The sequence below is a fragment of the Otolemur garnettii genome, unplaced genomic scaffold (genome assembly GCF_000181295.1).
Source record: "Otolemur garnettii isolate 467f Iridium unplaced genomic scaffold, OtoGar3 scaffold00022, whole genome shotgun sequence".
Taxonomy (NCBI): Eukaryota; Metazoa; Chordata; class Mammalia; order Primates; family Galagidae; genus Otolemur; species Otolemur garnettii.
This window is the reverse complement of record NW_003852417.1, coordinates 9,466,134-9,483,619: the sequence shown is the minus strand read 5'-3', so window position 1 is coordinate 9,483,619 and position 17,486 is coordinate 9,466,134. Positions and strand designations below refer to the sequence as shown.

The window sequence follows — 17,486 nt, the reverse complement described above, 5'->3', positions numbered from 1 at the left end:
GAGGAGTGCTACAGAACCAGAAAAAAAAAAAAGCAAAAAAACTAGAAAGCAAGAAAATTGGTTCCCACAGGGTTAATCACTGCGTGAACCTTAGCAAATTTCTAACCCTCTTTTTATTTATATACTTGACTTTCCAAATCTTTTCCCATTTGATATATCTGTAAACTTTTGAGGATATGTAAGGAGTTACTTTGCTGAGTTTATTCAGCCATTATAATCATATTTTTTACTAAATATATTGACATACTCTCTCCTTTTCCAGTTTATTATTCTCCCTTGCAAAGGAGAATAAGATTACCAAATGTGGAAGAGCACACTAATGGTATTTGTCCATTAAGGGGATATATAATTCTCAGGAAAAGCCTAATGGGAGACACTGTAAGCATGTAGGCAATTACAGAGTTAACCTCTTGGGAACAAGCCAGAATACAAATATTACAAGGTTGTGGAAGTAAAAGTAAAAATTACCAAATGAATGAAGCATTTACTCTATCAAGTACTAACATTCATAAAACAATCTAAATAAGGATATTAAAATTTATAAAAATGTGTTATAAAAATATACATGATATGTAGAAATATAAAATTTTTACCACAGAGGATTGCCTTTTTAAAACAAACTTTTAGGTAACATTTTTAATTACAATTTTGATTAAATGGGCAAAAATGTTTCATGACATATAGAACCACATTAAATTTTTCTATTGAACATTAACTAGACATTTTCTCTCTACCTCTGCTAATGCTGATAGTACTAGAACAGCAAGTTATACATAGTACTTAAGTATTTTCAATTTCATTTCAAGTGCTTTGGAACCTTAGTTTTAATCTCTGGCTTAAAGGAAGAAAACTATCCATATAAGTAGGGTTGTCTTCTTTCTTATGACATTGTAGAAAACTCAGAGAACTTTTTGCTTGATCTTGGGAACAGTTTTCTTCATTTCCATCTATTTTATTAGACCTAAAACACTGTTCAGTTTTTTCAACATGTACCTTAGGGTTACTTAACTTGTTATAGTCAATTTTTTTGACTTGGACTGGATTATGCTTCTGAGACCTGTGCTTCACTTCTTGAGCTGTGTGCTTAGCTTTACCAAAAACTGGGGTACTTTCTTCATCAGAGGAATGTATGTCAAGGCAAACACTCTTCTTCATCACAGTTTTCTGAGTGGTATGCATGTCGATTTTTCTTCTATGATCTACAGCAGTATTTGGTGGCTTAGCTTTAATGTGGGAGGTCTTCCCTGCTGGATTATTAAAAGAATAAGGCATAGAAGTATTGGCTTTACAGTTTCCTTGAAGCAGTTGGTCTCCTTTTAGAACTTTAGGGTTTCTGGATTCATTTTGCAAATGAATTCCTAGAAGATCCTTTGAAAGACATGATGGGCAATTAGAACTACACTTACCAATACAAGATTCTCTTCCCCTAAGTAGGGCTGTTCTCAGGTTGACATCTGGTTGTATATTATCCTGAAGATATAATGATTTTATATATATTCTTTCCTTTAAAGGCAAATCCTGAAGACATAAATCACTAATGCCAGGAAGTAGATGCTCTTCAGGACTAATCGTATGACGATCCCAATCTAAGACTTTATTGATGTTTGTGGTGCACCTTTCTGATTCAAGTTCTGATTTTAAACCATGTGAGAAAGTATTCCTTTGAATAGCTGAGGAATTACTAAAAGAAGTACCCTCCCAGTCAATGGTACTCAACTGTAGATCATCAATTACAGATGTATTATGAGATGAGGTACTGGGTTGATTATGTTCTGAAGTTAAAGACTCATTGACAGCTGTAATTTGCTGTGTAGTCAAAGGTCTTGGAGAAGACATGAACTGCTCTTCACAGGGAGAATCTTCAGGTAAAAGCAAGCTATTCAATGAGGCAGACGTACATTCCTGTGGTAATGTAGGATTAGCAGAAATTTCCATATTTAACTTGGAATTTGGTTTAGGAAAGATTTCACATGTGGGTTTTAAAGTCATGCATGACTGAAAGCTCATTACATTATCTGATTCTGGCAAATTGTTTTCTTTAGGCATAATTTTCATACCTGAAAACAAACAAACAAAGAAAAAAATATATAATTCATGTCTATTTTCTTCACTTTACCTTAGATTTAAAAAACTAAGAGCTCAGACTGGAAATCTTCTATATGACTGGAATTTTTGGCCTGTTTTTTTGTCTCAGTGTATTCCTACAAATAGTATAAAATATTTTCCTCTGGACACAATGTTATAATTGAGTTGTTTTTCTCACTGAGTTCTGGGAGATAAACAAAATGTAATTAAAACCCAAAATATGATATGCATGCTAGTGGTTCAATAAACGCTAGTATCATTATTACTACTAACACTTGGTTAAGTAGTAGACACAGAGGATAGTTTACTCCTGGCTTTTCAACTTAAAAAAAATATGTGAAGACAAAGAAACAAGAGCACAACTCTAACTCTTGAATTTTTTAGAACTTTAAGTAAAATTTAGAGAAAATAGAAGCAAACAGAACAGATAGCTCTTCTATATTTGTGTGTGGCATAAACAGATACCAAACCCGATACTTACTTTTTTGTTTCTTCCCTTTAATCTCTAACTTTTGTTTTTGATAAATAGCAACAATCTCGGGATAGGCTGCTTCAAATAATGATTCTTCTTCAATTGTTAGAATTGATTCTCCAGGTTCTTCTATAGCATAATGTTCTAAAAGATTAAAAATATAGCAAAGCAGCCTTACTTACAAATCTAAAAAATTCAGTCTTTCCAGGTAACTAAGTTTATCAGGTAAACTAGGTCATCCACAAATGGAAAATTCATAGCAAATCTTTCATTATAAGATCTCTGTTCTAGTCATGTTGCTACTAGTACAAAAATGTATTTTCTTTTGTCTGGCAAGAACTGGTAGGAGATTCTTTTTAAATTAGAAATTTAAGTTTTTTTACTTCAGAGGTAGTAACAGCAGCTTAGAGAATGGAAAACTTTGTTTAGATAAGGTTGGTTGGTTTTAATTTAGTCTAGTGTTAAAATTCTAGCAATGGATAATAGACAGTTTCTAAAACAACCTCAGCTTTCTTTAGTGACGGCTTCTGAAAAGACCAGAATTGAAAAGCGTCATCGAAAATATTACTATTTTTCCAATTGCTGTTTCATAGGTTATCAGTCTCTTGAGCTCAGTCTTACTGGACTCACAAGCATCTGATAAATGGAAATGAGAATGTTAATATGCAAATTTACAGTATGATATACAAAAAGTAGACTAGATTTTTGTGTGTATTCTACATTTGGGTAAAACTATATAAAAAGCCAAATTATAATGAAAAATTAATAAGCTTAAAGCAGAAAGAAAGGGAACAGGTAATCTTAAAGTGTTTCTTAGTTAATCTAGCTTGGCATACATTTTCTCCTTAAGAGAGAGCTTTCATAAGGGTAAGTGAAAATGGGTACTTAATCCTCTAGACAGGAGAGATACATCATCAATCTGGGTTAACGTCATTTTCTTTCCTGAAAATGTACTAGTTGGTGGAATTGTTCTTAAACACTTTCAGAATTCTTCAATCTTCTATCTTCCTATTATTGTTTACAATGGTTTATTTCTTTGTAGTTTTATTTTTCACAATTACCTACAGCTTAAACTTTCATTGACAAATCTGTTTGTTCTCTTACTCATTCAAATAGAGTCATACAATCTGTAATTTCAAAGCCAAACAGAAATCAACTTGGGGTCATTTTCCATTTTAAATGTTCTGTGCTTCTGTTGTCTCCCGTTTGGAAGCTAATTCGGAGGTCACTGTATCTCTGTAGCAATGATTAGTAACTTGACAATTATAAATCTCCATAAAGACTAAAGAGAGACTAATCCCAGGTGTGATTCAAACAACCTCAATTTCTTTCAGTTCAGCTATACATAATGAAATCCAATGACCAGACCGTTTGTAAAAGAATTTCCTTGAGAAATATAAATTAAAACTATTTTGGTATTATTTTCTTAGACATTACAAAAGAAATGTCAAATTACGATATTAAAATCACTTAAAGTTTATCATATTTATAATGCTATTAGTCAAAGTCTACTTAAGATAACACAGGTAAACTATAAAATTAATTCATCATGCATGAGACAGGTTTCATTTTTCAGGTTTCATTTTTATTTTTTCATACATGTGTTATATATGTGTATGTACACGTATGTATGTGTATATATTTTCAAATGTTCTAAATTAAAAATTTTCCTTGAAGTAAATACATACCAGGTTTTTCCCATTCTATTTCAAAGCAATGTACTCCGTTTCTGATTCGGGTCTTAACAATTCTGAAAAACAAATTCATCTAATGAAGTATAATTGCTTAAGTTATTTAAATTTTTTTAATTAGAAAGTTGAATAATTTAATTTAATTTCTATTTATTTTATCTAAGTAAAAATATTACTGCCTTGTTATTCCTTTAACTATTTTATTCAAAACATAATTTTGCTGTTAGCCACACAGGGTTTTTAACTATTAGATCTTCTCATTAGACTGCTCCTTTCCCTCTTATGTAGTGTTCATCTTTTCCATAATAATGATTTTTTTGTTTTAAAGTCTACTTTGTTATATCACATTGATAAGTACACTATTTGCCTAGTCAGTCTTCTTAAATGTTTATTTTCAAAGTTTGTACATATTGTTCTGCATGTATCTTGCAAGCAGAATATTACTTAATTTTACTTATGCCATATAATCTCTTTTAATAACTATGTTTAATCCATTTATGTTCATTGTGATTACTGATGTCCTTGGACTCATTCACACATCCTATTTTGTTTTTTGTTACCAGTCTTTTGGTTGCTACTTCCCCCGTCTTCCTTCCTGTATCCTTTTGGTTTGATAGTTTTTTTTTTTTTTTTTTTCCTTTTTTAAAATTTGAGACAGTTTTGCTCTATCAGCTGGGCAAGAGAGCCATGACCTCAGCTTAGCCCAACACAACCTCAAACTCCTGGGATTAAGCAATCCTCCTGCCTCTGCCTCTTGAGTACCTGGGACTATAAGGCCCTGACACAACAGTCAGCAAATTTTTTTATTTTTAGTAGAGATGGGGGTCTTGCTCTTATTCAGGTGGTCTCAAATCTTAAGCTCAAGGGATCCTCCCACCTAGGCCTCCCAGAGTGCTAGGATTATAGGCATGAGCTACCATACCTGGTCTTCTAGGTTGTATTTTTAAGATGTGCTCTTAAATGTTTAAATGTATACTTTGCCAGATTTAGTTTATCATCATCATGTATTAATCATTAAACGGTTTGCAAATATTGCATAATTTTTTCTAGTTAGTTATTAAATCAGCCAAGTATATTTTATCAATTTCTGTGTTGACCACTGATTGTTATAATCCACATCTTCTTCTCAGTGGGTTTTTTTCTTGCTAAAGTGTATTGTTTAACAATGCTTTTAATGAGGGTGTATTAGTGGTAAACTCTCTTAGTCTTCATATGTCTGAAAATGCCCTTCCTGTGAACAATGTTTTAATGATTTCAAGACAGAAAATTATTTTTACTCAGTACTTTGAAATATTACTCCATCATCCTTCCCATTATGAGATGTTATGAAAGATGTGTGCTGTCAGACTGTCATTCCCTATCAATGTTTTATTTTGAAAAAAAATTTCAAACCTTTAGGAAGCTGCATGAATAGTACCATGACTAGTCACATACCTTCATAGAGATTCACCAGTTGTTAATATTTTGCCACATTTACTTTCTCCATTTGAAAGTTAGTTACAAACATGTCTCATGACATATTATCCCCTCATTTTGTAGTTTATATAATATTCTCCTACATAGCCACACTACAACTGTCACACTCAAATTTAATACTGGAGGCACAGAGAGAGTTATAAACAATTTCAAATGAAGAGAAAGAGGGTATTTATACCTTACACTGCCTTTGTGTCTCCATCTCTCTCTTTTTACTTGTGAGACGGACCCATTTCCAACTCTCCTCAGAAGTGCTCTAAGCTTTCTGTCTTACATAAAATTTTTCTTTGCTAAATAAAATTTCTTTCACTATACTAAAAAAAAGAAAGAAAGAAAGAAATTTAACACTGATACACTATCTAGGCCATATTCAAGTTTTTCCAACTGTCCTTAAAAAACATCCTTCAGGGCAAAAAAAGAAAAAAATCCAGAATCCAAATAAGACCACAACATATTGACGTATTGCTTGAATTGTCATGCCCCTTTAATCTTTTAATTCAGAAAAACTTTCTAACTTTTTTGAGACAGAGTCTCACTATGTCACCCTGGGTAGAGTGCCATGGTGTCACAGCACATAGCAACCTCAAACTCTGGGGCTTGAGCAATTTTTCTTGCCTCAGCCTCCCAAGTAGCTGGGACTACAGGCCCCTACCAAAATGCCTGGCTATTTTTTTGGTAGTTGTCATTGTTATTTGGCAGACCCAGCTGGATTTGAACTCACCAGCTCCGGTGTATGTGGTTGGCACCCTAACCTCTGAGCTATAGATGCTGAGCCAACTTTCTTTTTTTATGACAATCATATTTTTGAAAAGTCCAGGATGGTATTTCTGCAGAATGTTCCATATTTTGGATTCACTAGATTGTTTTCTCATGATTGGATTCACATTAAACTTTTTTGGTAAAAATATATAGATGATGTGGTGTCTTTCTCAGTTTACCATCTTAGGAGGCATGTGATATTAGTCTATTGGCCTATGGCATATTGGTCATTAATCATTTAATTAAGCTGATGTCCACTGTATTTCTCTACTTTTGAAGATATCATTTTTTCTTTGTATTTAATTGGTAGTGATAACATGAAACTACTATTCTTTTTCTCTAGCAATCTTTACCCAATGATTTTAGCATAAACTGATTTGGCACTTTTAAAGACTTTTCTTTTATCCTTAATGTCTACAATATGTCTGGGTATGGACTTATTTTTATTTACTGGGCTTATAGTTGGAATATATTTTTTTCTGATAACTTCTGCCTTTCTTAAATTTTGGAAGATTCTCAGAAGTCATCTCATCAAAAATTACTTCACCTCCCCTCTGTTGGCTTCTAGAAAGAAATCTGAAACTCAAATTATTATCCACATTAAAACTACTCTAAAATATTTTTTTATGTAATATTGTTAAAAATACTTTTTTACATAATAAAAGGTCTTCGAGATAATACCTTCTGTATGACTTGATTAGTATGGTCTTCCAATTCACTAATTCTCTTTAACCAAGTTCAGCCTACAGTCCACTGCTTTTTATTTTAACAACTATTTTTCTTTCTTTCTTTGTTTTGAGACAGAGTCTCACTCTGCTGCTCCAGGCTAGAGCACCATGGTGTCAGCCTAGCACACAGCAATTTCAAACTCCTGCCTTGGCCTCCCAAATATCTGGGACTACAAGACCTGCTGCAACGTCTGGCTCATTTTTTCTACTTTTAGTAGAGACAAGTTTTTGCTCTTTCTTAGGCTGTCCTGAGCTCAAGGGATTCTCCTGCTGTGTCTGCTCAGAGCGCTAGGAATCAGGTGTGTACTACTGCGGCCAGCCAACAACTATTTTTCTTAAGATTTTAAGTAGTTCACTTTTTATATCCATCCATTTAAAATTATTTCTATCCATTTCTGTTTTATAATTTCACCTTCGGTTGCTTATGGATATATGTCTCACTCATTTCATTAAGCATTCCAGCATTCTAAAAGGCAAGAAGCAAAAGCCATTTCCAGATTGTTTTATAAAACTAGTTTAATCAGTAGTGAATTTATGATCTAAATGTAGATTTTTAAAATACCACATTTTTTCATATGTTAAGCTTTTCTCTTCTTTTGAATTTTAGCTGCCCTCATTTCCACCTCTCTAGTCCTTTTTGAGTAGTTACCAGCAGGCTTTCTGGGCTTCAGGCAGCATTAGTTGGTTTCTGTCACCTTCTCCAGCCTCTAATCTGATAGGAACAGAGGAATCCCGCCCTTGCTACTGGGCTTTAAGGAATAAGCCTGACTCGTGGGCTTTAAGGAATAAGCCTGACTCGTGGACTTTTGGTCCCTATTTTTCTTTTACCCTCTGGGAACTCACCTCCTGGATGACACTGCTGCTCCTAGATCTGGGGTTCTACAAAACCACTTCCAGTCCCCCCACACTTTCTTTACATTTTTCTTCCTTTTCTGGTACATTGAAATACTTATATTGTTAAGTCTGGCTATATCTTTTTAAATTTCTTTCTTTTTGTAATCTATTGTGAAGAATATTTTAGATCCATTTCAGATAGTCAAATGGAAACACAAACTCTTCACCACGCCACACTTTACGTTACCGAGTTGGCTGTAGTTGATCAGAGCTCCTTCTACCAAGCTTTCTTTCTGTCATGTCATAATGGGTCAAAAGCACCAACAATTTCTCACATGCATAGTGATTGGGCCACTCCATTTTTTCGAGAGTAAATCTCTGTATACATAATGAAGAAAAAACATGATTTTGTTATCTTTTGGAGACAAATAGCACTCTTAGGTGATACTACTTTTTCCTTTAGAATTAACATTAGTTAAAATAGTATCAATTAGAATATTCTTTTTGTTATCTTTTGGAGACAAACAGCACTGTAAGGTGATACTGCTTTTTCCTTTAGAATTAATATTAGTTAAAGTAGTATCAATTAGAATATTCTGAGAAAGAACAATGAGGCTCTAAGGAGGAAGACTGCATGATGATTAAATGTTAGGGTTTTCAGTTTGAATGCCCGTTCAATATTTCCTAGATGTTGGGTAAGTTACCTAGCCTCTTTTAGCCTCAGTTTTTCCGTCTATAAAGTAGAAATAATATCACCCTGCTCACAGATTATAAAGATTAAGTAAGATTACATATTAAGTGTTAAATATAACAGTATATTTTAAGTGTGCAATAAATGTTGGCTGTCATTACTAATATGGTTGTTGGCAGGGATGAGTTATAAATAGCTCTAATTTATTGAGCGACTCTGTGCACCTAGCTACTGTATTTGAGATTAACATAAATAATTTCATTTAATCTTCATGGTGACTTCCATGAGATAAGTAATAGTACTTCTATTTTGTGGACAATACATATCCAGGGTCACACAATACATGAAATACTGTCCAAATATCAATTTAGGTCACTGACTTGAAATTTCACTGCTATAGTAATACGTGTGTACTTGACTCTGATACTTTCTCTTATGAGCCCCTCCTCCTCCAACACATCTATGAACATAATACATCCGTACATGATGATTAAGGTTTCTTTTAAAGAACAGCATAATTGTGTAGTTTGTCATATGTTATATGATTATGGTCACTGTGTGGCAAATGAGAAAGATTAGAAATAAATATTGAAAAATATACACTAATAGTTGTCTGTTCTGACTTTTAAACATCCTCTCTGATCAAAGTGAATATCCCTTTCTACCTTTCTAGTATCTAACATCATACTACAAAGCAAGAATTTATTTTCAAATACCTGAAACAATAGTAAATCAGGTCTTTGGTACCTGATTACCTTCGCTAATTTATCCTTGTTTAAAAGAAATTCTTGAATAACCTAGCAAGAAAAAAAGAAAATAGGAATTGAGACTTCAGGACTTGTAAGAAAGTTTCTAAAATAAATACATAGTGGAATTATTGGTTGTTACCTCATGGAATGGGAATCCCTCATAACTGCAAGCTTTTCTGTAAATAAATTATATACATATTATTACTATAATCAGGTAATTTATACAGACTCTGAAATCATCCACTTCCATTTTAATAAAAAATGTCCATGTATATAGTACGTTATATAACTATCAAGCATCTTTTTGAGTAATATAGTAACTATATATTACTATCTCCCGTGATAACTTGAGTTTTTGAACAGAATCAAGAAGAGGATTTTGTGAAATATGTGACTGGACATGTGGGAAAATATTATGTGGAACTAATTCAACCAGAGGTGTGTGTACAGGTCATGCCAGAAAAAAATGAGCCTTAAAAAAAGCTTACTTCTTAATATTGTTCTCTACTCCGCTTAGTTGCCTTTCATGTTCAGTAAGGTGCCACTCACAAGGACAGCGGTATTCATAATCATGTGGTTCACAGTATCTATCACTGTTACATAACCTGCATCCATTACGTTCGTGATCCTTAGGTGAACCTTTATGGAGGCAGAAAAAAAGTATGATTTTTATTGCTCTTTAGAACTACTTTCTATGTACATTTTTTTGCCTGTATCCAAATTTTGAAGAATTCACATTGCCTCGCACAGTACCTAGGATATATGTAGAAGGGTTTCAACACATTTAGGTTGAATAGAGTAACTGACACCATAGGAATTCTTAGAATAGAGTAGGAGTTATTCCTATCACATGACACTTCTACAAAGAATTACTCTTCCATCTGACAGTGTTAATTTGTAACTCAAAATAATACTTTTACAATAATCAACAATAGAACTTTCTGGCTTAAGTGGAGACTATATGCAAGAAAAGTAGGATGCAATTATTAGCAAGAAAGATTATTCACTTAATGGAATAATTCTAATAGAATGTTTTTTTTAATGAGCATATATTAAAAGAATGTAGTAATTACCTCTGCCAGTCTAGTTCTCAGTTAATAATTTTTAAACTATGTTTGGAACATAAAATTATAACTGCAGCATGTGTGGGAACCTAATTCCCTTTAGAAGGAAAGTGTGATGATTTTCAACACTGTTTTGAAAATATGAAAGAGCATTCACACTTGGTATAACTTAAAATTGTCAATTTTAAGGTACCAAAAAAACTACAGAATCACATCTTATTTATAAAATCATTTTCTTCCATGATTTCATCTATAATTTGGTAGTAATAAAAACATACTAAGAAAAATCAGTAAAATAGAATTTCTCTTAAAAGATAAGCTGACATGATATTCTAATCTCTTGAGATAAAAGGCCTTTCTGATCCAGTGTATGCTCAGCCATATCTTTTCTTATCAAGTCTAATGAAGAAGATCCAAACTATTGTTGATAATAGTGAACACATACTGGAAATTAGTTTTAATAAAGTCACTATCTTCACATGCAATAAAAATGTATTACAGGACAATGATCAATCATTTAAGCATATAAATATAAATCACTGATACAAAAAGAAATAGTTTCAGTTCTATTTTCCCTGAAGACTTACGAGTATTAAACACACACACACAGATACCTGCTATATTGAGTACCTTCTATGTATATATAACAATACTGATTCTAAGCAATTCCCAGTCTAGTGAGGAAGATAATGTGAAACCCTTAAGGTGCTATTAGTGTAGGTTTGGAAAAAGGGCTATGAGAACTAGAACAAAACATATACACATTTTAAGAATGAAAAAATCTTGTATTAAAATTGTAATACTCAAATCATGTTTGACTTCTGCAATTACAAGAGATACAAGATACAGTATATAAGAGAACAAAGGTTATCAATATATAGAGTATTACAAGGCATTTTTTGGTACCCTCTGACATATTCCAAATTGGATTTCTGTAGTAAACAGATGATAATTACATTACATTACTGCATTCAATAAACACTTATTGAGTACCTATATTTATCATATATAACATAACACCTGACTCCAAGCAATTCCCAGTCTAGTGACGAAGATTACGTGAAATCTTTCAAGGTGCTATTAATGTAGATATGGAAAAAAGACCATGAGAACTAGAACAAAAACATGGGTGTCAGACATTGACATGCTAGAAATATGACTCCCTGTGTCTGCTTACCTGGATGGGAACATACGGAGCAATGAGCTGGTTTTTTAGCAACCAGTGGTTGTGGGTTAGAGTTATAAGATGTTTCCTTCCATTGATTAAACCTTAATAGAAAATGGTTTTTTAAAAAAGAAAAACAAAATAAGGTCACAAAAATGCCCTGATCTCAAATGTCAGTCTATTCTTTTTCCTTTCATCTGAATAATTATTTCCCCTTTGGTTAGACAAAGTTGCTGACCTAATCTAGGAAAAACCCTCAGTCACAAGTTTAAATGTGGCCCCAACGACAGCACAACTGCAAGACAGAAAACAGTGTGAGTATCTACATATGTGTATTTCTATATAAATGTATATACAGTGGGTGCCAAAGAATGTATATAAATCTTAAGAAAGGAAAAGCCTGTATTAAAATTGTAATACTCAATATATACTGATAAAAGATGAATTTAAGTCATATTTGACCTCTTAATAATTACACAAGTCAAATGTGACTTTAGTATTTCAATTTTAGTACAGCTTTTTCTTTCTTAAAATGTCTATACATTTTGTCTCTTTTGGTACCCTCTGTATATTTATTTAGCTTTTTTAAAAAGGAGAATCTTGTTAGTCAGCAATATGTGAGTCGAATGATTTTCAAATGTCTGTTTTTGATGTCATTGTGTCAGAGTATAAAACAAACAGTTTTGAACATGAACATTTCTGGGTATCAAAAGTAAGGGTGGGCCCGGTGCAGTGGCTCATACCTGTAATCCCAGCACTGTGGAATGCTGAGGCAGGTAGATTGCTTAAGCTCAGGAGTTCAAAACCAGCCTAAGCAAGAGTGAGACCCTGTCTCTACTAAAAATAGGAAAAATTAGTTGAGTATTGTGGTGGGTGCCTATATTCCCAGCTACTTGGAAGGCTGAGGCAAGAGGATTGCTCAAATTCATGAGTTAAGGTTTCTGTCAGCTATGATGCTACAGCACTCTACCCTCTATCCAGTCTCAAAACAACAACAACAACAACAACAGCAAAAAAACCCAAGGGGGTAAAGAGCTGAAGAGCAATATAAAAGATAAAACTAAATAAAACATTAATCTTCTAGGTAAAAAAGTTATTTCAAATCTAGGATATTTGAAATGATTTCTTAAATCTCTTATGCAGATAGGAAAATACTATTACCTATTTAATAAAAGATTTTAAGAGAAATGTATATTGCTGATAAGATATCTACTAAGTAAAACTTAATTTCATATTGGCTAACATTTCAGGTAAAGTAAAAAGCACCAAAGGCACAGCTAGGTATTAGTCACAAAACATAAACGTTCTGACTTATGTTCCTCTACTTAAAGAGGTCAAAGTTTTAATAAAAAGCCAAATTCTCTCCTCAGCTTATTGTTGTAGTATCTGGAACTTTAGGAATTTCTAACTTATGTACTACAAAGACTAGGAATACGCTTGCTAAAAACTAGCATTAATTGCTACTGGATAAACAATAAATAGAAATTTAAAAATTTAAAGTGACTAGGAGAAAAAAAGTCAGTATAGATCAATAAAGATTAGAATAACAGACAATTACAAAACATATTATTTTATTATTTTTAAGTGTTAAGACAAGGGTCTCCAATCTGCAGCCCTGTGGATCCCAGGCTGATTTTGTGAGCACTTTTTTTTTTTTTTTGCTTATCTGTGATGTCAGATATTACCTAAAGTATGCATAAATCTTTTTTTTTGCTAATCCGTTTTCTTTAATGTTTGTGTATTTAATGTATGGACCAAGACAACTTTTATTCTTTCACTATATACTATTCTTCACAATTCCCAAATGATTCCTTAACTCATGCCTAAGTAAACCTTTCCTTTCCTGCTTTGGCACAGTAATCACTGATGTCAATAATGGATTCATTGAAGTCTTAGATTTATCAATAGCTTTACAACTGAAAGAGAAGCATTACAGGGAAGAGTATTGTGATTCAAAATACTTCTTAGGGTCATTTCTTTTTCATTTCTACCTCTTAATGTTTCTTTTCAGGCACTTGCCAACTCAAACCTTTTGGAGGCCAAGACTGTTTTACATGCTCCAGTACCCTCCTACTCCTTTAGTTTACATCTTGCCATCATTAATGCTAATTTTCATAAACCATTGCTTTCATCAAGTAAATATCATTCACACATTTAAAAACAGTAAACAACATGGTTTATAAGCGTCAATACGATCTGTATCTTGTTTTAAATACTCAAATTATAAGGTCTAAAGGGATTGAGAGTTAACATTTTACTAAATGTGTTGCTACAGAACAAAGGACAGTGGAGTAAATTAAATTTTGATCAAATGTTGCTTATTATTTAATATTTGTGACATGCCACAGACATTTCTTTTTTGGAAAATAAAGTATAATATCAAAGTAGTAAATGCAAAATTATTTCAATGTCATGTTTATCTTTACCTGGTGGCAAAACAGTCTAACATAGCCAGAAGTAAAATGACCATGTTTATAAATAAATGTACTGACGTCACACTAATTGTGTTTCATAAGCTTGTAATACATTCAAATATATATATGTAGTATAGCTTAAAACATACAGTTCAATCCTTTCTTTGGAAAACTTCAAAATAAACAAAAATAAATTATTTTAAATGAAAGTACAGTTTAAAAATATTAAAGCCCTTTTTTGGGAAACATATCCTTTTTTGCAATATTCACTATTAAGTTCAACAAGAATAAAAGTCCAATGTTATAAGCAAAGTAATTTTTAGTTACCTCTGAAGTAAACTCTGCCCTTTCAAAATCTGTATAAGTTTTAATGCTTGCTCTTTTCCAACTCCAGGGACTCCCTTTTACAAAGTGGGAAAAAAATTTCAAATGTTAATCACTAGGAATAGTTAAAAATGTAATACATTAATTCAATGGGAAGTTGTGTAGCTGAAAGAAAGAATGAGGTAACTCCAAGTATTGATAAGATGCTCAAGATACATTGCTATGTGTAAAACAAAGATTGCACAATGGCATTGATCTGGATTTGTAAATTAAACGATAATTACATCATCAGTCTATGTAAACAAAGTATTCAGAGGGCTGTATGCCAAACCACTGACAGTGTTTATTTTAGGGAAAGCAGGGACATAATTTTAGAGCCCTTTCACTATGTTAATTATTTTGCTAATATTTTAATTTGACATAACTTTGTTATATTTGTTAATCATGAAGAAAGCAAGTTCACTTAATTATATGAACATTAAATAGTCGAAGTTGCAGACATCAAAAGAAAACAAAGGAGGGCTCCAAGTTAACCCTTGATGTTCAAAAGTTAAATAAAACAAGTTTGAATTTCCAACACATGAAAATTAGAGCATGAACACACACAGATGTCCTAATTTCTAGTTTGAGTTTGCCAGCTCCTATAAATGTTTATGAATATGTTTTCATTAGCAGGGCTGCTAGTTGGCCTGTATGCACTAGGATAGAAACACTAGTGCTAAAATTCTTTCAAATGGGTTAGTAAATAGCTACTGCCCAAACATCCTGAGTGCCTGACTCAGGTCTTCTTCATTTTAACCTGAATGCCCCAACGACTCACCTATACCCAGGATGTGGATACTAAAAAGCTAGTTCATGGCACAAGAGAGGGAACCCAGAAATTTATTCCTTATCTGCAGCCCATGTTCTGGCATACAAGTTGTTAGATACATTGAATGTCATTCTTCCTGTGTTAGCATTTGGGTACATCTTTAACTTTATGAAGAAAAATTATGTTAGTACGTAGTCTTAAAAATCTTTTAAGTAAGGACAATATATATAGATACCAGTTTTTGTTACAAAAGATACAAAAGTTCAAAATAAGTAAGACTAATGTACAATATAAACACCAATGTAGTGAAAGCTGGATTCTGTGAGTTCAAGTTAGCAATTTTTTCTTACATTCAACACAGGGTTGTTGCTAGATTTTAATCAAGACATAACTACATGTGGGAAGTGGGAATCTTCTACTTTAGAGGGAGAATTACAACGAAATAAATAATGATTTGTGGTATTTAAAGAGTTTCTTTCTTCCTGTTTTCTTAATCAGTTTCAAAATAACCACTTATTTCTCTATTTTGGCCACTTTGATATAAATGATTTTACTATCCTGCCTTATTTTTCTTTCTCCTACGCTTGGGTTAAAAAGAAACTAATGCCATTTTCCTTTATACTTCTCTTGGAAATAGAGGTAAAATGAAGGATTTGCAAGGACACAGAGACAATCAGTAGGAATATAATTATGAGACAAGATAATAAGACCTTCAATACCAGTCATTTTATATTTTTAAACATCATATTTGAGAAAATGGGAATTCCTAATTCATCAGTCACCTATGATGTCTATTTGTTATATAGCACTAGATTGTGCATCCTAAGATATAAATTAAATGTTTTCATGAATAAAACCTAATTCAATGATTCCATTCATGGAAGTATGAACAGCTTAGCCCAATAATCATGTTGCATAGCAACAGTAATAACATTAAGCATGTGTACATCTGGAAAGCTATGATTGATACTGAAAACTGAAAAACAGACAAAATAGTGATAGAAATTAACTTTCCATGATACAAGAAAAGAATAATTCCTACATTTTTTAAAAAAGGGTAGTTGAACTTGAATGTGAATCTCTTAATCTATAGTAACAGTTTACTGGCATTCAAGCTGTGGTACTACTTACTATTCAACTTGTGTTTATAACAGTCAGTGCCACAAGTCAGCCTTTCAATGCCATCTGAAATACTGATTATTTTAGTCACTAAATAACTTATTATGCCTAAAATTATATTTTGAATTAGATTCTTAATCATACAACCATATCATATTCATATTTATGTGGCATATATGGTACCAAAAAGACATTATGAATCACAAATTAATATGGTAATTTTGGCTTGCCTTCGGGAGATAATCACAGCCAAGAAGTATTGCTAGTCCAACCAGAGCATCTCTATCCAAACCTAGTTTACTCTTGACAGATGACATTGTATAACAGTCAACATGTGGATCCTAAAGAAAGGACAGATTTAGTTTAATCTCCAAAAGTAAATATTTATATATTAAACAACATTATAAACACAATCTATCAAAGTTATCTTTAAATATTTAATTACTCACCTGGCAGGTGGCTCATGCCAGTAATCCCAGTACTCTGGGAGTTGTGCACAGTGGTAGTGTCCCTCAATGGGGCAGAAGAGCCACTAGCTCCTTCACAGGGTACCATTAGGCCAATTTTGCTCTCAGAAACATTTTGGCCTAGTGAGATGACTCACAAGTGTAATCCTAGCACTCGGGGAGGTCGAGGCAGGTGGATTGCCTGAGTATATTGGTCAGTGCCTGTAGTCCCAGCTACTCAGGAGGCTCAGGCAAGAGGCTGAGTCTAAGAATTTGAGGTTGCTGTGAGCTATGATGCCATAGCACTCTACGCAGGGCAACAGAGTAAGACTCTGTCTTAAGAAAACCTGTAATTATATTCATAAAAATTTAAATTGGAAAATTATCCTGATCATCAGAATTGTCATAGCATCTGATACTTCAATATATGGAAATAAAGTCATAGTTTCAGAAATGGCTTAAAAAATAAATTATAAATACCAATTTTTTTCCATTTTATTGTTTTGGTATCTAAAAATTTCAATAGCATATTTCCTTCTTATAAAATTGAACATTATAAATGTATATTATAGAAAGTAAACATTCTCTGTACTATCATTCCCTAAAGTTAACTTTTTTTTTTTTTTTTTTGAGATAGAGCCTCAAGCTGTTGCCCTGG

At 32.6% G+C, this 17,486-nt stretch overlaps 1 protein-coding gene across 1 annotated transcript in view; it reads right to left on the bottom strand.

The window, feature by feature from the left end:
• Positions 1 to 801: 801 nt before the first annotated feature.
• The window catches only part of GEN1 (GEN1, Holliday junction 5' flap endonuclease), a 23,404-nt gene continuing 6,719 nt past the window's right edge, over positions 802 to 17,486 (bottom strand). The window contains exons 4-13 of the mRNA XM_003787409.2: positions 16,613 to 16,723; positions 14,456 to 14,529; positions 11,727 to 11,818; positions 9,974 to 10,124; positions 9,625 to 9,661; positions 9,453 to 9,533; positions 8,293 to 8,423; positions 4,246 to 4,307; positions 2,567 to 2,701; positions 802 to 2,057 (exon numbers count right to left, since the gene is read on the bottom strand). Coding sequence (XP_003787457.1) covers positions 802 to 2,057; positions 2,567 to 2,701; positions 4,246 to 4,307; positions 8,293 to 8,423; positions 9,453 to 9,533; positions 9,625 to 9,661; positions 9,974 to 10,124; positions 11,727 to 11,818; positions 14,456 to 14,529; positions 16,613 to 16,723 — 2,130 coding nt within the window. The remainder of the gene's footprint in view (positions 2,058 to 2,566; positions 2,702 to 4,245; positions 4,308 to 8,292; positions 8,424 to 9,452; positions 9,534 to 9,624; positions 9,662 to 9,973; positions 10,125 to 11,726; positions 11,819 to 14,455; positions 14,530 to 16,612; positions 16,724 to 17,486) is intronic.